Source organism: Thrips palmi, unplaced genomic scaffold, assembly GCF_012932325.1.
Source record: "Thrips palmi isolate BJ-2018 unplaced genomic scaffold, TpBJ-2018v1 HiC_scaffold_11, whole genome shotgun sequence".
Classification (NCBI taxonomy): Eukaryota; Metazoa; Arthropoda; class Insecta; order Thysanoptera; family Thripidae; genus Thrips; species Thrips palmi.
Window position 1 is genome coordinate 4,843,939 of NW_023144622.1, and position 19,876 is coordinate 4,863,814.

The 19,876-nt window shown below is 66.2% G+C and overlaps 1 protein-coding gene across 16 annotated transcripts in view; it reads right to left on the reverse strand.

Annotated features, from left to right (window-relative positions):
- The window catches only part of LOC117639572 (muscleblind-like protein 2), a 104,602-nt gene extending 86,305 nt beyond the window's left edge, over positions 1-18,297 (reverse strand). For 4 of the 16 annotated variants that reach the window (XM_034375381.1, XM_034375380.1, XM_034375379.1 and 1 more), the window contains exons 1-2: positions 17,946-18,296; positions 3,387-3,774 (exon numbers count right to left, since the gene is read on the reverse strand). In XM_034375381.1, the coding sequence (XP_034231272.1) occupies positions 3,387-3,572 (186 nt within the window). In that variant the 5' untranslated portion in view covers positions 3,573-3,774; positions 17,946-18,296. Of the gene's footprint in view, positions 1-3,386; positions 3,775-4,547; positions 4,585-17,622 lie in introns of all 16 variants that reach the window. The other 12 variants (XM_034375386.1, XM_034375385.1, XM_034375383.1 and 9 more) reach the window with 8 other exon arrangements.
- Between the last annotated feature and the right edge of the window lie 1,579 nt (positions 18,298-19,876).

Sequence of the window (19,876 nt, forward strand, 5' to 3'; positions counted from 1 at the left end):
GTTTATTTGCGAGCGAGGCGTGGCGAGGCGTGCAGGCGAGGCGGCCGGGGCAAAAATTGCTCGCGCACACACTGGCCCGTCCCTCAGCCTGCCGGCCCGCCTGGATGCCTGCTTGGCCGCCGCCCACGTCGGCCAGACAACAAGCCTCCCTGGCCGGCATTTATCTTTACAGCCAAGACAGCCCACTAGACGGACTGCAGGCGAGCCGCGGGCCCGCCGCCGCGCATCGGAAGCAAACTCACGCGGCGCGCGCCGCACGTTCCCGCAGTCCGTCACTTCGACCTGACTGCAAGTCAAACGTCTACCCTCTGCCGGCAGGTTTCAATGCTCCGTCTCTGTCGCACTCGCGGGCTGGGTGCGAGAGAGACAGACAGTTCGGAATCGGTCGGTCGGTCGTTCGGCCGGATGGACTTCCCCGTCGGACAACGACGGCCAGGGTCCGTCCGCCCAGTGGGGCACCCACAGTGGGGCACCCACACCAGGCCCCCGCGGTGGACACTGTCCTCGGCCAGGACCTAATTACAACGGCCGGGACCAGCGGGGAGGGGAAGGGGGTGAAGCGTTCCGCCGGCCGTCGGAGCGCGCCGTCCAGCACGGCGGCCAAGGCACCGGCAGACCACCCAGCAGCCAGACACCCCCCACCCTCCCTCCACTCGAGGCGCAACTTGACCAACAAGATGCACGTCCCGGTCCTGGTCTCCGTCTTCGCTCCCGTGTCCGCGGCGCAAAGCGGGCCAGAAGTCACTCGACTCGAACCAAAACACAAACCAGTGTCATAGAATATTCAATCCGTAGACAGTACATCTGGCAACGCGGCCACGGCCGGTCATGTCCACCTTAACGGCCGCCCGATTCCGATTTCCGTCTCTCTCGCACTCACACGGGACGCGCCATGAGTGCGACAAAGACAGAGCGGGTCGCCTACACTGTGCGCTCGGCCGGGTCCGTGATAAGACAACCTCGCCGCGAATTCGCGGAAGCCGAAAGGAAAAGGCACCTCACGTCGAGTATCGAGTGGGGGGGGGGGGGGGACTGTGGACACGCCACTGCAACACGCGACGCACTGGCCGAGGTCCCCGAAGGTCCCTGCCCCTGCGGTGGACGCAGTACGCAGTACGCCTGTTCGCGGTGCACCGCGGTCGGGCAGACGGACAGACAGACAGGCAGTCTGGCGCTTATCGCCGGGGAAGGGGCAACACCTGGCCAGTTAACATATGGGCCTGGGCGCATTATGCAACACACACACACACACCTGCACGCGAGGGACACGCGAGGGGGGGACTCGAACCCGCGACCTTTCGGTCCGCAGTGCGCCACGCAGACCGCACGGCTAACCCGCCGGTCTAGTCTGGCTCTGGCGCGGTGGAGCAGGGCTCTCGGTTCCGGCAAGACGCGCACCACAAACACACACACACGCACTCACACACACGCGCGCGCGTTCGCCAGGACCGGGACCCCTTCGCAGCTATTGCGAGACGCGTCACGTTGGGCAAACACGACGGCTTTATTTGTCCTGCCGCCGGGCTAGCCAGGCTGTCCCCGAACGCAGCGTCAGTCGCTCCGTCTCTCTCGCACTCGCGGTGCGCCCCGCAGCGGCGCGAGGGAGACAGACAGCGGTTCGGAAACGACCCGCCGCGCCGAGGAGGATGGAAAGGAGGAGGGGGAGGTGGGTGCGGCCCGGAGCGATGCGCACTACGCGTGCACACCGCGTGCTCAAAACCGCCCAAAATGACCAATTTGCGAAAATCGCGCTGCGACATCGACGTTCGTTTTGCGTTGACCACGGCGTCGGGGGGCTTGGTGGCGTGCAGGAGGGGTCCGCGGGTGTTGCATGGCGGTGCTCGTGTGGTGCTCGCCGCGCCACCCCGGGCAGACAGGCAGGCCAAGCGACGCCAGGCGAGCTTATAGTAATGAAGTGGGCCAAGTGTTGACAAGGAGAGGGTGGCCGCCGCCACGCCCGCGGCCCTGGCGGCCCCGCCCCGGTGCACGCCATGCAGGCCGTGCGGCAGACGAGTCCCGCTCATTATTGCATCACAGCAGCCAGGCGGGCAGCCAGGCAGCCAGGCAGGCACCCCCGCCCCGCCAACTTCCTTTCGACCCGCCCTGAATCTTGCATGAGGTCGTCATCGTCGTCATACACTACCTTTCCCAGCCCTAATTGCTAGCAAACTCGCCGTTGCTGGCCTCCCTTCCGTATGGTGGCTCAAACCCAGCCGAGCGTGCCGGCCCCGGGTTCGACTCCCGGCCGCGGCGGCCGCTCCGAAAAGGGCGGGGCGTGGGTGGCGGCTCCATGCCGACGGGGCGCGTAGCGGCGCGGCCCCAACCCTTGCCGACCGCACCGGCGCTCCGCGCGCACACCATTCGAGAGCCACGGCGCACCACACTCAAAGTTAGTGCCACTGCCTGCCGTGGGCCGCGGGCTGCTTCCGGACGCGGTCGCCCCGTCTCGCTCGCACTCGCGGCGCGGGCCGCGGGGCCGCGGCGGAGCGACAGAGACGGGCCGAGTAATTATGCGGCCGGCACAGTGGAATGAGCGCGATAAATCAAGGCCTGGCCGGGGCAACCCTCACCGGGCGCTCCGTCTCTCTCACGCCCCTACCGGAGGCCCGGGCCGGCCCCAGCCCCCGCGAGTGCGAGAGAGACAGGCCGACCGAGGCCCTGCTAGGGATCAGCCCGCACGGCACCGCCGCCAGCGCAGCGCGCGCCTTTAAATTGTTTAACGTTGAATTATTTGGCGCGTCTTGGCCAGACTTGTTACGGAATTGCCCCAAATTAACATTTAATGCGCTCCTCTCGCCTGGCACTGAGGGGGGGGGGGGGCTTTAAAAATTCCCGGGCCATCTTGAATGAAATAATAAAATGGCTCCGGTCGGGCGGCGCCGCGGCGCCTCGGCCGCGCGAGCAGAGCGGCCCGGTAATCCGATTTGGGCCGAATGCGGCGGCAGCCTTGCATTCGCCATCCCACCGGCAGTCAAGAAGACCGCCTCGCATCACTTCGGCCCAAAGAAACGAGTCAGGCCGCGGTGGGGAGAGGGGGCCCCTTAGGGGTTGGCTGGCCGAGCGAGGACAGCCAATGGCTGCGACCGCAGTGGGGCCACCGGCCAGCCCTGCTTCTCATTAAGGGCGCATTGAGCCAGTGGCCGCCCGCAGGCACACTGTCTCTCTCGCACTCGCGGGGCACCCCAGCGAGGCGCGGGGGAGAGAAAGAGAGACTCCCCCGCGAAGCTGTAACCCCCAGTGCGGCCTCGGCCTCGGCCCCGGCCAGCGCCAAGAGGGTCGCTTTGATCTCGGCCACCCACTCCCCTCGCAATTTGATACCCTATTTACAAGTTGGTCCGCGCGGCGACCAAGTCAACCGCGCATCACCAATCAGCACCGAGACTCACCTTGATGCTGTCGTAGCAGGCGGTGACTCGGCCGTTCTGCACCTCCACGTTGGCGGGCGGGTGCGCGAACTTGCACTCGGTGTCCGGGCGCGAGCACTTGTTGCGCTGGAACTCTCGGCACACCTCCAGCTGCAGCCAGCGCGAGTCCTTGCCGTTCAGGAGGCTGTTCATGTTGACCATGGCCATCGCGGGCGGCGCCGAGATTGCAGACGGCCCTCCTGGAGGTCCTGGAGGTCCTGGAGAGGGCGCGGCGGGCTGCGGGGGCGGGGGCAGCGGGGGCTCCGCAAACTCGCTCAGCGCGCCGCTGCTCGCCAGCTTTTCAGTTTGGCTGGGAAGCGATGGTGGAATGCCACACCCCCGTCGCGTGTGTGCTCACCGAGCGAGACCTCTGCGGGGACAACAACAGACTGGGTCAAAGGTCAGCCCAGGCAAGGCCCAAGGGACCCAAGGGACCGAAGGGGCGCGACGCGTGGAGCCAATTTAACTCGCGAGTCATCAATTTGGAAAGAACATTCTCAACATGGAGACAACTCTGTTTAGCCTACGAACTGAACGGGGCGTTCTGGAAGAGCAACGCCCGACCCCGGGTTCGCGCTCCTTCGGGTCACTGTAAAAACAATCACAGCCAGGATTGGGACGAAGCAACCGAACTAAAATGGATTGCGATTATTTTTACTCTCGACCGAGCCCAGTGGTACAGTGTAGGTACACACAGGCCTAAGGGACCAAGGGACCCCTTCCGCGATCACACCTCGCCAGCAACAGTAAGGCAGCTACACCGTAAGTCAGACCGCGTCGCTCAAAGCCCAAAAGGAAAGCTTCCACAGTCCACAAGCACAGCCGTGAAGGAGAGTGCAGCAGCTCCAAAAAGTTAAAACTTAAGACAAGCGCGACGCTTTACTTGAGCCCCCTCGGTGAGAAGCTTCAAGGCAGGAAAAGCAACTTGGTGCTGCAAATCAAGCCGGACCGTCCAGGTCCGCGTGGCCGTCAACGCGCTGCCAACCCCAGAGGGGTTCGGGGGCCGGAGGGGCCACGGGGGCCGCGGGGGCCGCGGGGGCGGGGGTGCGAGAGAGAGCAAGCCGGGAGTAGGGCGCACTGCGGCGAACCAAGCAAGCTGGTGGAGACCCGCCTCAGCATTCTGCAAACAAACAAAAACGAGACCTGATGTAGTAGAAGTCCTGGAGACCCGCAACATGGCCTGGAACACGCGCCGGAGAAAAACACGCATCAGTCAAAGGGAAAGCCAATTTTCAAACAAACTTTCCAGAGTGGTGGATATTGCCAGTGCAGAGTGACGGAGCACTTCGGGTCGCCGGAGCGCCGGCGTGGGATTTTAAACAGCGTCCCAGGCTGTCGCTCCGCCGCAAGAAGCACCCCCACACTCCAGCGAAAAATGTTCCACGAGAGAGGATATTTGTAAAAATTCAGAGAGAAAGTCGCAATGTATAAATGTTATATAACCTTCTGAATGTGCCAGTGCTCTCCGCCAGCTCATCACCTCGGCGATTTACACAATGTTGACCCCCCCGAAAAGCTACGAAATTGCGCCACGGCGAGACATCGTCAGTCAAGGCTGCGCTCTGCGCGCTGTGCGTTCCCTTCCCGTGCTCATTTTAATCCCGTCTTTCAAATACTACGCCCCGCGCCGTGCCGCTTTCATAAAGGAGCGAATAAATAACATGCAGCCGCCGCGGCGCAGCGCAGTCTGTCTCTCTCGCACCCCCGCTCGACGCCCGGCAGCGCGAGAGAGATGAGTCACTGTTCGGAATCGGTCCGCGCAGCGCGTAGCGGCTGGCTCGCACCCTTGAGTGCGAGAGAGACGGTGCCCACACCCCTTCGAGTGCGAGAGAGACGGCAGAGCAAGCAAACGGAGCGCGGGGAGGGCTGGAGGGCGCGCCGCCCCTGGCCGCCCCTGGCCGCCCCCAACCAACGCCCCGCCGCGTGCATTTGTTGGCGCAAGTTGCCGCGAGCGCGCTGCAGTGTGCCATGAGATACCGCAACGCGGAGGCCATTCCGAATCCGGCGAGAAGTTTGCGGCGGCGGCGTGGCGGCGGTGTGGCGCCCCCAGGGACGCCACCGAGCCCAGGCCGCCGACGGGGACCAAAGTCGCGCCGGCCGGATCCAATATCGAGCCGGCGGACAAATCGGCTCCGGTTACTACACCGTACCTGTAATTACATTGATTATCCCGGGCGACGTTACATTGATTGCACCCACGGCGAGACCTCGGCCGGCCAGGCCCCGCGAGGGTGTGGCCGCTGGGGACACATCGCGCGCGCGCACGCCACGGACAAGATGACCCCCACGGCCGCGCACGGGGTCCCCTCCCCCATCAGGTAATGAAAACGACGGTGCATCCCGCCGAATTGGGACCCCACACCATAAATACGACCGAAGGGGGAGGCAGGGCGGCCGCGGTGCGCGCGGCGCGCTCCCAGGAGAGACATGGCCAAGGAGCGGGGCGGGGCGGGGCGCAAGACGCGCGCAAAACAGCAGATGGAATGGAGATGGAACCCAAACACACACACACGCACGAGCGCAGGGGAGCTTTGCACCGAGAAAAGGCCCTAAACGCGGGGCGGGCGCGGCGTGTGTGGAGAAGGGATATTGGCCCCTGAAACCGCGGGGCCGCGAGGAAACTGAGGCAAATTTGATGAAGGAACACGGCGGCGGGGTAAATGGAGGCAAAGAAACACATATCAAAGGCCTCCCCTTCCCCCGCCTCCCCTCTTCCCCCGCCAGGCCCTGCACTTCATGAAATGTGCACACACATCCAGCCGGCCGGCCGTGCGCCCGCATACACTGCCGACTACACCGTCTACAGCGCCGTGCCGTCCGCACATCGCGGCCCCTCGGTCCCCCGCGCCCGGCCAGGTCAAGCCCCCCGAGCTGCACCACCGACTTGGCTATCGATTTCGACAGCGCTACTCAAACACGCGGGCCGAGGACGTAAAAATCAGCCCGGCGCGCGGAGCCCCGGCAGGCAGGGGTGGGGGCGACGACCCGCGGACCATCGGCCACCGCGAGGCCGCCGCCGAAGACCATCCACCACGCCCGCGACCCACATCGCCACCACCGGCGACCCTATCGGCCACCCTATCGGCCACCCCGGGAGTCCCACGCCCACGCACGCGCCGCGCGGCCACGCCCGGATGTCGGGCGGAGAACCTAGCAGCTGAACACACACGCGCGCACACACACACACACACACGCACACGGACGAACGCAATCACCGGCCGGGCCAGCAATCCCAGGCAAGGGCAGCAAAGGACACGCCACGGCCTCCCCTTCCAGCCGATCAGCCCCGATCACACGGTTGGTCCCTACCGCCCCGCCCCGCCCCACCCCGCCCCCACCCCCCCCACCCCACCCCGCCCCGCCCCGCCCCGCCAAAACAAACACGCAGCGCGGCGCGGCGCCACGGCCGTTATCACTGGGCCAGCTGACTGGCCGGCCGGCTTGGCGGCGCGTTCGAAAAGGCGCGCCGCGGCGAGCACCGCGCCTGAGTCGCTGCGTCGCTCCGTCACTGTCGCACTCGGGGGGCGGGGCGGGGCGTCCCGAGAGAGACAGCGTCTCCTCGGGATCGCTCGGCTGCCAACAGCGCCGCCGAGACACCGCCAAGGCCACCACCGCCGCTGCGGCATCGACGCGACACCGACAGACGCAACCGCGCCGCCGCCGCCGCGGATCCCCCTTTGCCATCGCCGCCGCGTCGCCCCCCCCCCTCTCCGCCGCCGCCACGCCCTGCACGTCGCCGAGCGCCACCACACCACCACGTGCTCGCGGGCCGCCACGCCCCGCGCCTCACCGCCATCAAGAGCGTCAAGACGACCGCCAATTCGCAGGCAGGCGCGCGCTTGGCGCGCTTGGCGGCACCGTGATGACGTTATCGCCGTGCCGATCCGGCACGCAAGTCGCATTGTGCTCGCGGGGGTCACGCCGCCGCGCCGTCCGTCAGGCCGCCGCACTGCAAGACGAGAAAGAGAAAAACCCCGCGGACAAAGGGCTGCGCTTGCGGCTGAGCGCGGCCGATGGTCCTGCCGCGCCGTGGCGGGCCAGCCCTCCAGTGTCGCAACGGGCCGGTCTTACAACAGCCAGCACAAGCCGCACGCAAAAAAGCACTTCATCAGGCGCCGCGCAGCACATCTACGGCCCACCAGGTACCCAACAGCGCGAAAAAAAACAAAAACAGCAAAAACGAAAAAAGTAAGCGACCGTGCATTTGAAACCCGCTCCGCCGCGCTCCGCCCGGTGAGATCACCACCCGCGCCAACGAGCAGGAAGCGGATTGGCTGGGCGGCGAATTCGAGTCGGTGCGGAGATTAGGCGGGTCGCTCTGTCTCTCTCGCACGCATGGCGAGTCCCGTGTGGGTGCGAGAGAGACAGAGCGGCGAAAACGACTCTCGGAATCAGTCTGCAGAGGACGGCGGTCCAGCGGGAGGCGGTGGCGGTGCGCGACCTCGGTCCTTTCAAGCTCGCTCTGGCCTCCTCCATGCTGCTCCTCTCCACGCCAAAAAGCCGCCAAGCCGCGCAATCTGCCGAGCGGAGCGGCCGAGCGCAAAGATAAGCCAAGGCTGTTCAAACACTACATCCTTTATACATGGCGGGCTGCCTGGCTGCCGGGCTGGCCGCCTGCCTGGCTGGCTGCCTCGCGCGCCCATTCAAGCCAGATATTAGCCACATGTCAGCCGCGCAATTATGACCTCGGCAAACACTCGGGGCGCCCCGACGACGGCGACCCCTCGCTTTTTCGCGCCGCTCCCCCGCCGCCGACAAGACGGCCGCTTTGCAGTGGGCACACACAAGCTCAGCCCGCCTTGTCGCCGACCCGGAGGCCGGCACCTCGCCGTCGACGACGCCGTGAGCCGCGGCGCACTTACGAGTCGCGCCTGGAATATTCCCCGCCGCCATTCACATTCATTTTCCGCTGCCGTTTGTTTATTTTCCGTCGCCTTCATCTTGCGACTCGCAGGCATCTGCGCGTACCTGGCGCGCCACGGCGGCCTGGCACCATGCCCGGCACCCTGCCCGCGCCTCTACTCACTCCTTGCCATCCTCGGCACATCCGCCAATCCGTCCCGGCCATGCTGTCGGCCGTCGGCTGACAACGCACATCCTCGCGACGAGACGAGTACGGCCGCGAAAAATCATGGGGCTGCTGGCGGCTTCCGAACAAGGCCTGCCACGCCGTCTCTCTCGCACTCGCGGGCCCTTCCTCAGAGGTGCGAGAGAGAGCGACGGCACCGACGCGCCGCCCATTAGCGATAACTACACACGGTAGGTCTCCCAGTGGGCACACAGCGCGGCCGCGGCGCCTTCAAGACCCTCCTGCGCCTGACAGCCAAGTCATAATGACCACACAACGCGAAAAAAAACAGTGTAGCGCTCCAGCCCAGCAGAGCGAGCTTCGCTCGCGCGGTTCGATGTCGGAAACAAAAATAAATATTCCGAATCGAGTCACGATGCACCGCGAGCACGACGTACACACGCCGTTAGCAACAGAGCAAGACGTCGGCCGGAGCAGCTTCTTGTCAAGTCGCCAGCCAGCCAGCCGCATCCATCCAGGACTCGTCCGGGAGCGGTGTGACGTCACCGCCCGCATCACGCAGCCGCCACGCCCCGCCTCGCGATCTTGACCTTGCCGGTGCACTTTGCACGCAGTCCGGCGCGCGGACTCCGGCCAGCTGATCTGTGCGGACTGCCCGCCGAGGCAGGTGGACGAGCCGCACCCCCCACGGCCCCACGCACAGTGGGCCAGAAGACCGGTGGAGGCGGACAAAACTCAAGACGCGTTTTGACCTCCAGAGTCGCCAAATGGGACTCGAACCGAACGTGTGACCCCACCAATGGATTGCTCTCCGAACGAGGAATCCATTAGAGGGGTCACACGTTCGGTTCGAGGCCTGTTTAGCGACTCTGGAGCTCAAAACGCGAGTTTTGGCCGCCTCCACCGGTCTTCTGGCCCACTGTGCCAAGGCCCGAGCGATGCGCCCTGCTGCAGGCAGATGCCGACCGAACACTGCGTTTGTAGTGCTGTCTCTCTCACGCTCGCGGGACGGCCAGAAGGGGTGCGAGAGAGACAGAGCGACGGAGCGCCGCCCCGCTGCAGCGCTAGTTGAGCCCCCCGACGGCGCACCCGTCACGCGTCAAGCACGCGTAATCCAAATCACACATTCGCCTGGACGTGCCGCTGTACTAGACTGACTCCGAGGGGCGCTTTCGTCGCTCTGTCTCTCTCGCACTCATGGGGCGTCCCGCAAAGGTGCGACAGAGACAGAGCGAACGACTCTCGGAATCGGGCCGCTGTCACGCGGCCGTGGTGCACGGACACGGGGTGGTCGAGGGGGAGCGAGCACGGCGACGACGCCGCCCCGCGAGGAGGGCGCCGCGACAAAGACGCCCGGGATTTGCTTTCGATTAAAACCATCAACAACCGAGGGCCGAGATGATAGCGTGATTCAATTTCGAATTTTGCCGCCGCCGCCGCCACGGCCGCGGCCGCCGACCCCTCAGCCAATCAGAGCGGGCCGCCTGAGCGCGGCGCAGCCTGGCGTCGTTAGCGCCGCGTCCTCGAGGACAAGTGGGGCAGGGCGGAGCAGGGCCGGCAGGGCGGAGCGGAGCCAAAATTGATTTTCACAAAGGGAAATGGCGAGCGTTTTCAGCGACGGCATCGCCGCGCCACGACCACCACGGCGCCGTCAGCGCCCTGCAGGGCCCAGCGAGGGCCCCGCGAGGCCCCGCCGCCCTTCCGAACCAATCCCAGCCTTGTAAGCAATCCCCCTGCTCCGCGGCCCTGGCCGCCAAGCTACCCGGCAATCTCCATCGCCCCGAAAAAAAAATAGGGAAAAATAAAGGCGGGAAAAATGAAGGGGAAATGGAAGATAGCGAGGGGGCGGAAACGGGAGGGGGACAGGGCAGTCGCAGAACGAGGGGGGGGGGGGGGCGATTCGCGGTGCCATGTCATTCCAGTCCCACCCAATGCCCACTGGCCGAATCGCCGAATCGAACACAGCGCCCGCACTGATAACCCAGCTGTACAAGCGGACGACAATATCGGAAGGGGTGGGGGAAGCGGGAGCGGGGGTGGGGGGCAGGTGTGTAAGGAACGACATGTCGGCGGCAGGTCACCTGCGCCACGGTCCCCGCGGCCCCCGCGGCCCCCCGGGGCAGGCCGCGGCAGGAGGGGAGGGGGAACAGACAACACATTCAAATCAAATGGCATTCGGATTCACACGCGCGGGTGCCCCCTCCCTTTTTCCAAATGACATCACCCGGGGAGCAGCAGAGGTCGTCCGTAGCAGCAGTCTCATTCCCAACAGTGCCTCCGTCGCTGTCTTCCCCTCTCACACTCGCGCTGCGGTTTGAAAGGTGCGAGAGAGACAGCGGCGCGCCACTGTTCGAAATCCGCCAAGCAGCGCGCCGGGCCTACACTGCGATAGCAGGGCGCCTGACACGGTAACGGGCGGCCTCGACGCGTTAGCACCCCGCCGCCGACGAGGCGCTCACGCTCCCACACTGTCAGTCTCGTGACCGCCACTGCCGTCGCCGCGCCGTGACGAGCCGAACGCGCCAAAACCCGCGTGTCCACAGTGCCCTGGCGACTCAGGTGTCGCCAACGCCCCGCGATACATTTCGCCGTAATCGGGACTCGTTCCGTCTCTCTCGCACGCGCGCGGAACGCGCCGCGAGAGCGAGAGAGACAGACAGCGTGGTTCTGAACCGCTCCGCGCAGGGAGGCACATCCAGGGAGATAAGATAGAGCCTTTCGGGCGACGAAACGTGCGAACGCGGCAGGCGGGGCTTCGCCTTTGACACCGCGAGACGACCAGGCAGCCCGACCGCCAGTCTGGCAGGCATCCGGACTGAGCAGGCACTTCGACGAGGAACTCGCCGACTGCAGCGGCGCGAAGCAGCGCGCAGCACGGCCAACGACGTCAACATCACGCCTCCTCGTCTGCGACTCGTCTGCCTCGGCGGCCTCCAGATTCGGAGACGACCGCGTCGGCGGCCCGAGCCGAGGTTCGCACCATTCAAGCAATCATGTTTGTAATTGTGCACTTCGCTGGCAAGCTGCTGGCAAGCGACGCCGAGCGACGCCGAGCGACGCCGAGCGACGCGGTGCAGCACGTCGAGCTCGCTCGCAGACTAATTGCGGAGTGACGTCACTCCAACTGCGCGCCGTCCGAGCCGCCGATTCAAACCCGGCAAATTGACAGCGCTGTCCGGCACGGCCTGCAGGCACGTCGCTCTGTCTCTCTCGCACTCTGACAGAGCTGTGCGGCATCAGACAGCAGTGCAGGGCCCGCTGGCAGGGCACAGTGGATCCAAAACTCTAAACGCGTTTAGAGCTCCAGAGTCGCTAAATGGAGCTCGAACCGAACGTGTGACCCCACCAATGGATTGCTCTCCGGACGAGGAATCCATTGGTGGGGTTACACGATCGGTTCGAGGCCTTTTTAGCGACTCTGGAGCTCAAAACGCGTCTAGAGTTTTGTCCGCCTCCACCGGCCTTCTGACTGTGCAGGGCCTATCGGGACCTCTATCGCGCTGCCCGGCCGGGGAAACTCCCGCGGGTCGCCGTCAAGGTCGCGAGCAGCACGTTGGCCGCGTTTCCTTGACAATTTCCACCCCAGAGTGCTCTGGCCCCGCCATGCCACGCCACTGCGGGGCCCCTCGCCCCTTTGGCGGGCAGGTCGCCCTGCGAGCTCATTTAAAAGTTTGGGAGCCGCGCGGCGCAGGGCACAGCCAGGGGATGTTTTCGTCGCGCCCCGCACGCAACGCCCCGTGAGTGCGAGAGAGACAGCGCGCTGGTGCGCCGGCCACTCAGCCATCGCGCCAAATTACGATTTAATGCTCACAGTGGAGCGGCGCCGCCGCCGGGCGAGCACGGCGTGAGTCTTCCGCCGGGCCGCGGTTCGATTCCCGGTAAAGCCTTTCGACTCTGAGTGTGGTGTACGCCCCCCGGTCGACCGCCAGTCGGGCAGGCCGGGCCGGGCCGCGCAGGGCAGCACACCGATTAGAAGATATCGATAGCTCTCCGGTCCCCTCCGGTCGGCGGGCGGCGCAGCGTGGCGCGGCAGGGGCAGAGAAACACGAACAGCCCCTATCAATCCAACCGGGCTGCCCCCCCCCCCCACGTTGTTGCCACAACATTTGGACGAGTAACTGAATAATGCAATCAGCTTCCTAATCAAACAAAAATACCGCCGGGATGATGCACACGACGACGACCGCCGTTTTCATTATTTGATACTCGGTTCGTCGGCGCGAGTCGCGTCCTGGCGGCCCGATGCCGACCAATGGCGCGCCGAGCCGAAACACGACACTGTACGTCCATTAGCCAGCCAGGCACCCTCAGTCTGCCTCAGCCCGCCTCAGCGGGGCGCGGTGGGGTGCGGTGGGGTGCGGTGGCGGCCTGGGGCGGCGGGTGTCGTCGGTGTCGTCACCCAGATTGCTCCATTCGCGTCCTCCTCGCCGTCCTCCCTCATCGCCATCGCCACGACGCGGCGTGTCATCGGCAAAAAATGGCTCGGCGGACGTGCCGCCTCCCGCCCGACACCTTCCCGAACGACACCGCAGCGCTGCGACGCGGCGTGGGCGGCGGCACCCCGCGTGCCCGCGTCCTCCAAACCCTTTATGGGTCCCGGTGCCCGGCGGTGACCCGGCCGTGACTTCCACCACACGTAAAGCACATCCTCCGCCAGCCCACCTGGCCCACTGTGCGGCCCGCGCACTCCGAACCATCTCCCTCGCACTCGCGGGCGTGCCGTCAAGGCGCGAGAGAGACAGAGCGCCGTTCGGCATCGGCCTGCTGGCCCCGGCTGGCCCACCCACCCGCTGAACCGATGGCCCGCGTCTTCCGCGGCCGCCCGGCCGACCGCGCCGCCAAGGTCGAGGCCTCCTTTGTCCTGGGCGGACTCGGCGACGACCAGCTCGCGGCAGCGGGGCCCTTCGACGGCCAGCTTGTGAGGAACCCGTCCGCCACCTCCACATGCTTGGGCCCCACGCCGAAGCAGAATTCGGCACTGCACTGCTGGCCTTTCGCCGAGGAGGGGCCGGAGAGGGGAGGGGGGGGACTCCAGGCTCCGGGTGCGCAACACCGCGGAGGGGGCAGAAAAAGGGTGGCCGACGAAATGCAGAGAGAAGGGAGGCGAGAGGAGCAAGAAGGGACAAGAGGAGAGCCACAGCCAGGCAGGCAGCCAGGCAGGCAGCCAGGCAGGCAGCCGGCGGTCCGCATCGCCTCACCCGGGCCAGCGCCGGACCGCCAGGGACCGCCAGGGACTCCCCGCCCCGCCGCGCCGCGCCCCGCGGGGTCTGACGCGAGGAGAGGCGAGCTGTGCGATGGCTGAGGCGAGGCGAGCCCGGCCCGGCAGTGCGGCGTTGCCACTCTGTGCGTTGCCTGCGCCCAGAGAGTGGGAGGGGAGGGGAAGGGAGGCGAGGGGAGGGGCCCGAGGGGGCCATGCGGCGCGGCACGGCGCGGCGGAACTCAACGCTGGCGGCCTCCGTCTCTCTCTCGCTCGCCGCGGCCGCGACTTGCCGTCTTGGCGCATCGCGTCCTCGACGCCGTGCTTGCCGCCGTGCCGGCTGCCTCGATGGTCGGCCTATCCGCCAACGCCCCCGCTCACACATCGCGGCCAATTGTAACAATTCCACCCCCCTGACCGCGGAGCCGCGCCGCCCTGCGAGGCGAGGCGCTACGAGACACCCCGCCGGCGTTGCCAAGTGTACAGTGTAGGCCAGGCCCAGGGCTTCGCATGCTTCGGCGAGAACCAAAGCAGCCGGCCCGGCCGGCTCCACGACGGCCAGGTGTTGCGGCACGGGGACCAGGCCGGACCCGACCCCTACGTGGCCGGCGTGGCCGACGGGATCCTGGGCAACCATTTCCAACAGGGTATGCCACGCCGCGCCGCCGCGAGCGTCCGCCGCCAGTGTGCCAGTCAGCCAGCACTGTGCCATGGCTGTGCCATGCCGGCCGAGGCGACGGCAACCGCGCCGACCAGCCACGACCGCGCCCGCCGCCGCCATCCCCCGCCGCGCCGCGACGCGCCGGAGTCCACGCCGCCGAGCCTCGACGAGCCTAACCCGTCCGTCCTGGGTCCCCGCAGGTCCCCGGGACTCGCCACGCCGCCACGCCCACGCGCTGCTTCCTTCCGCCACACGGCGTGCCAGCCACACGCGGTCCAGGACGTCCAGGACCGCTTACGCGCCGCGCCAATCCACTCCACCGGGACACAAAGGCCCGCGTCACGCTCGGACGGCCGCGGGTTCGAGTCCCGGCGCCGCCGTCCGCCATTGTCACTCGCACAACCCACTCGGGCTAAATTGCGTGCGCCGTGCGCCGCCTTTAATTCACTCCGGAGGGCCTGAGCCAGCTCAAGCACTCGGCAGGCCGACGCAGGCGACGCCCCTCCGTCCGGACTCCGTCGCATTCCCTCCGATTTCCGCGATATCACTCTCAATTACAGCCCTTCCCTCGGTGCCCCTCGGCCCTGCGGACGCCCTGCCGACGCCCTGCCGACGCCCCACGGCCCCACGGGGTTCGCGGCCCTCCCACCCTCGCAAACACGCCCCGCCACGCCACGCCACGCCGGCCAGGAAGGAAACACAAAAAAGTCACCGGCATTTCGATTCTCCGCCGCCGCTCCACTCATTACGGGCAAAATAAATTAGGGCGAAAAAGAGTGAGCACGCGCGCGCCCTTCACTGAAGTTGCTGCAGTGGGGTTGCGGGGGGACATACAGTGCCGTGCCGGCCGTGCCCCCAGGTGCGGGGGACGGGTTGGCCGACGGCCTCCAAGTTCAGTCCCCCCAGGGCGCCGCCCCCACCCCCGGCACCCCCGGCCGTAGACCTAGCGCCACGCCGTAGCCACCGCCCGGGGCACAGCCAGCACAGCCAGCCCGGGGCCGCAAGGTAGGGACAGTAGCCGGCAGAATCAATGTCGGTGCGGCCCAGGGCAGCACAGGGCGTCATCGGGGAGGGGCGGGCCGGGGTCACCCAGGTCGGCGCTAACAAGCAGGGCCTACGCCACTTGGGCCACGAGGCCGGCAGGTTGCGCCCGCCGGCCGCTGCGTCGCCGGCCGCCACGGCGTCCTGGAGACTGGAGAGCCTCGCCGACGAGGAGATTGCGCGAGCCGCGAGCCCCGCGGCCGTCAGGTGGGACGCGCGTGCTGCTGGCAGACTCCAAGCCGTGGCCCTCTCTCTCTCGCACCCCTCCGGAGCGCACCTGCAGTGCGAGAGAGACCGCGCGCTGTTCGGATGGAGCCTCCCGGCGGAGGAAAGGTCAGAGAGCAGAAGGAAAGTAGTGAGCTAACGAAGGCCCGTGTGGGTGCCCGTCGTGCGCAGGCATCTAGCCGAGAGAAAACGCCAAAACGGGGGACCGTGCCCAAGTGTCGTGGGCTCTGTCGCACTCAAGGCGCACTCCGCAAGGGCGCGAGAGAGAACGGTCGACTACTTTGAGCAGCGCGTCGCTCCGCCACCCACGAGCTGGACCACACCTTCACCCGGGGCGTATGTCCGTGTCTCCCCGGCGGGCTTACGGCCGGCCCCCGTTCCTCCACGTCCTTACGAGGCACTCAGATGGAGTCCTCCGTGACCGGAAGCGGGGCCTTTGGGCTCCGCGAGTCCTGCGAGCACGACGAGCCAGCCAGCATCCAGCAGGTACGCAACCAACGTGTTGGCGACGGCCGCGACGCGGCGCTGCAGCAGAATGCTGATTTCTCGTCTCTCTCTCTCTCTCTCGCGCGCGCCGCCGAGGCCCTGGAGTGCGAGGAGAGAGAGAGAGATGCCGGCCGGGCGCGCCGCGGTGCAGGACTGCAGGGCTGCCAGATTGGGCGCCGGGAAATACCGCGGCAATGCGATGCGCCTCGCGCGGCTCGCGTAGCGCCCCGCGTGCATGCCCAATGGAACAGTGTAGCGGCGGCCACGGCCAGGGCCCCAATTCGTTTCAGGGCCGCCACTGGGGCCGCGCGGCCGTGGGTTCGAACACCTGTAGGCCCATTTCGAACAGCCTCCACGAGTGCGAGAGAGACAGCGGCGGAAGCCCTTCCCTGCACCACGCCGCTGCACTGCAGCACCGCGACAACACGCGCACGTTAGCGCGGTCACGGGACGCAGCGCCAGCGCGCCAGCGCCTCGCCGACGTCGCGTCACTGTAATAAACGTGGGCGTACGGAGGCGGCGCCGTGCGCGGTCCCACCGCTGTCAAAGCCGCCTCGCCTCGCCTCGCCTCGGCCCGGACGAGGCGACAGAGGAGCTCCCCAACAATACAATACCACTCAGGGCTGCTCGGGGCCCCGAGTGTCATTGTCGCCGTTGTTTCGGCCGGGGCGCGGCGTGCAATCAGACTTGGCGGCAGCGTTACCGATAAGCCCGACGCGGTGCGCGCGGCGGTGCAAGTGTCAACCCGCCCACGCCCCCGACGCGACCAACACGTGGACGCGGGCCGCGGAGACACTTTTATTTTAGACGGCGGCAACGCGCTGGCCCCGCGGCCTACCCGCGGCCCGCGGCGCGCCCACTGCCGCCGGCAATCAGAACGACCAAGACACTTTATTTTTAGTGGGAAACGGAACGAGGGCGGCGGCGACGACGGACATCGACGCCCTGCTGCCCGACCCGCTGCGCTGCCACGCCGTGCCGTGTTGCCCGGCCCGCCCGGCCCTTGATCACTCTTATGGATTGACGGAGCCGAAACGCATCGCGGCCGGCAGACGCCAGAGCTAACACCGCCAAGTACACGCGCATGGCGCAGCGTGGCGCGGCGTGGCCGGGCCCACTGAGGCCCCTGTCTGGCCGGTGCGATAAGCGGGCTCTTGATAAGGATATCGGCACGCTGATGGTGATAGCACGTTACATTACGACCCCCAGGGCCCAGGCCGCCCAGGCCAGGCGGCGGTACCTTTGCTCGCTTTTATATAATAATTGGAACAGGCCTCACAAGCATGGAAAGGGTTACGCAGGGGACGGATCAAATTGGGCCTGAGTTGTCGATGATGCCACTCACCTCGCAGAATATTTAGAACTCCGTATTAGGACTGGTAACTTAACACTGAAGTTTGTCGCACAAAACCACTGAGCTTGAGAGCACTGGACACTTTTCATAGAAATACTGGCATGGTATCCACTCACTTTTAAGAAAATTTAACTATTTCACAAGGTTACGAGGAACAAGAACTACGATGCGTTTCATTCAGGAGAGGAAACACTAATAAAATTACGTTGATGCAACTGAACTCACCTCAATTTAACAACGCTGCACACACTTTGGATCAGTTATTTATCTAAAACTCTGACGTATTCACTTTCAAAGCTTGAGGCACTATTATTTTCTTTCTTAAGAAAGTTTAGACTGAAGCGGATGTCTCCAGCAACACACTGCACAATTCGTATCACACTGGTAATCCTTGATGATCCACAAAATAAATCACAGCTTGATTTCCACCGAACTTGCTTGCTTGGCTTGGCTTGCTTGGCTTGCTCTCGATGGGTTGGGACGGGGTGGGAGTCCTATGTTACGATTCTATGGGGGTTCGTCGCCCTCGCGTCGCTCCCTTCACTCACTTCGTTAGCACTAGAGAAGTCTATTTCTCAACGCGGCGACGCGGTTATCCTCGTCGACGTAGCAGCCGCGGTGGAGGAAGCAGCAGGGTGGTGACGAAGCGGTGGAAGTGGTGGTCAAAGCAGCTAGCTGGGCTTGCACAGCTGAGCCAGGGCCAGCAGGCTTCGCCACGCCAGGCTATGCGTTGCAGCAGCAGGAGCAGGAGCAAGGAGCACAGCAATATCCTCACAGCACAACGCGGCCCCAGTGCTCAGACCTGACTGCCAGCGCGGGCTGAGCTGCCTGCTGGCTGGGCTGGGCTGTCTGGGTTCGGCCGCTAGCGCTAGCTCGGCTCGGGGCGCTACTGGACTCCGCCCTGCCGCAGCCCTCCCTCCCCCTGCCCCTGTCCCCCAGCGCCGACGCCGCCGACGACGCCCGAGCCGACCCGAACCCGAAGCGTCTCCCCCCACCCACCGAACCCGGCTCGCCTGTGCTGCTGCCAGCTCGGCCTGGCCGGCCCGGTCGTGGCGTTCGCGTAAGCAGCGTAAGCTCGCGCCAGGCGACCCCTCGGTTGGCTGCGGCGCTGGCTGCCAGCCGGGCTGGCCGGCTGGCGGCCGCCATGAAGAGGAGGAGGCCTCGTCCTGAGCCGAACGCGCAGCGAGCCGAACGCTGGCCGAACAACGGCCGAAGCGGGCCTGGAGGCGCAGGGTCTGTTCAGTGACGCGGTGCGGTGCGGTGCGGCAGCGGGGCAGCGCGGCGCCATGCCGTGCCGCGCCCACGGCGACGGCGTCCCCCCCCCCCACCCCCTCGCCCGCGGCGTCCCCCCCACCCCCTCGCCCCGCGGCGGCCGCCTCGCCGCGCCTCGCTCCCCGCGTCGCGCAGGGCCGATGCGACAGGCGGCGTGGCGGTGGGTGGCGGCGGCGGGCCCTCTGGGTGCCGGCGGCGACGTGCCGCGGTGCGCCGCGCTGCGCCTTGTGAACAGGGCCTGGGGCCTCCACTCTGCGTCGCTACGCCGCGCTGCTAGCCGCAGAGGCCGCCGGGGGCAGCACCGGTAGCGCACTCGCTGTCCCTCTCCCTCGCACTCCTTGGCGTCGCGCAGCGCGGCGCGACAAGGGCTTATCTGTCTGGCCGCCAGCCTGCCTCGCGCTAGCCGCCCCCGCCGCAGCGTGCAACCACCAGACAGATTCCGAGAGTCGCCTTCTGTCTCTCTCCCACTCAAGGGGCGTTCCATCTCGGTGCGAGAAAGACAGCGATAAGAGCGACTCTCGGAGTCAGTTGGCAGCGACACCACGCGGATGGCATTGGCGGCGGGATGGCCGTCGGGCAGGACACTGGCAGGACTGGCAGATGACAGGGCACGCCCCCGGGCACCCCGAGCTCGCCCCGTCGCTCCCTGCCAGCAACGGCCTGCGGACGGCCTGCCTTGGCGTGTCCAAGACTCGGCCAAGGGGGTGTGCTGGGGTGGAAAGGGGTTGGTTCAGGGTTCAGCTCGCAGAGGCCGACTCAGTTGGCCACGCGTTTGACCTGGGTTGACCAGTGGTGTACCCAGGGTTTTGACCTTCTGACTGGGATTTGACTTCTTATGAGGGTTTGACCTCTGACATGGCCTTTGACTGGGAGTTGACCTGCTTCAGGTTTGACCCCGGGAGGTTTCCTCACGAAAATGTGCGGCCACGCTGATTTTCCCGGCTTTCCCGAACAGGAAAACGGGCGCAATCGGGAACACAAAGCTCCCCGACAGCCACGCCTTCGGTTGCTTCGCTTCACGCCCCGCTGTGGCGCCTCGCCTCGCGCGGCCACGGCCTGGCCACGGCACCGCACCGGGCCGCCACCAAGAAGCCCTACAACCAGCATTGAATAAGCGAGGCAAGCGAGGCTGGGGGAGGCGCCAATCCGTTGCCTGCGTTCGCCCCGCCAGCACATCAACGGCCAAAAGGCCAAGGGCCTCCCCCCC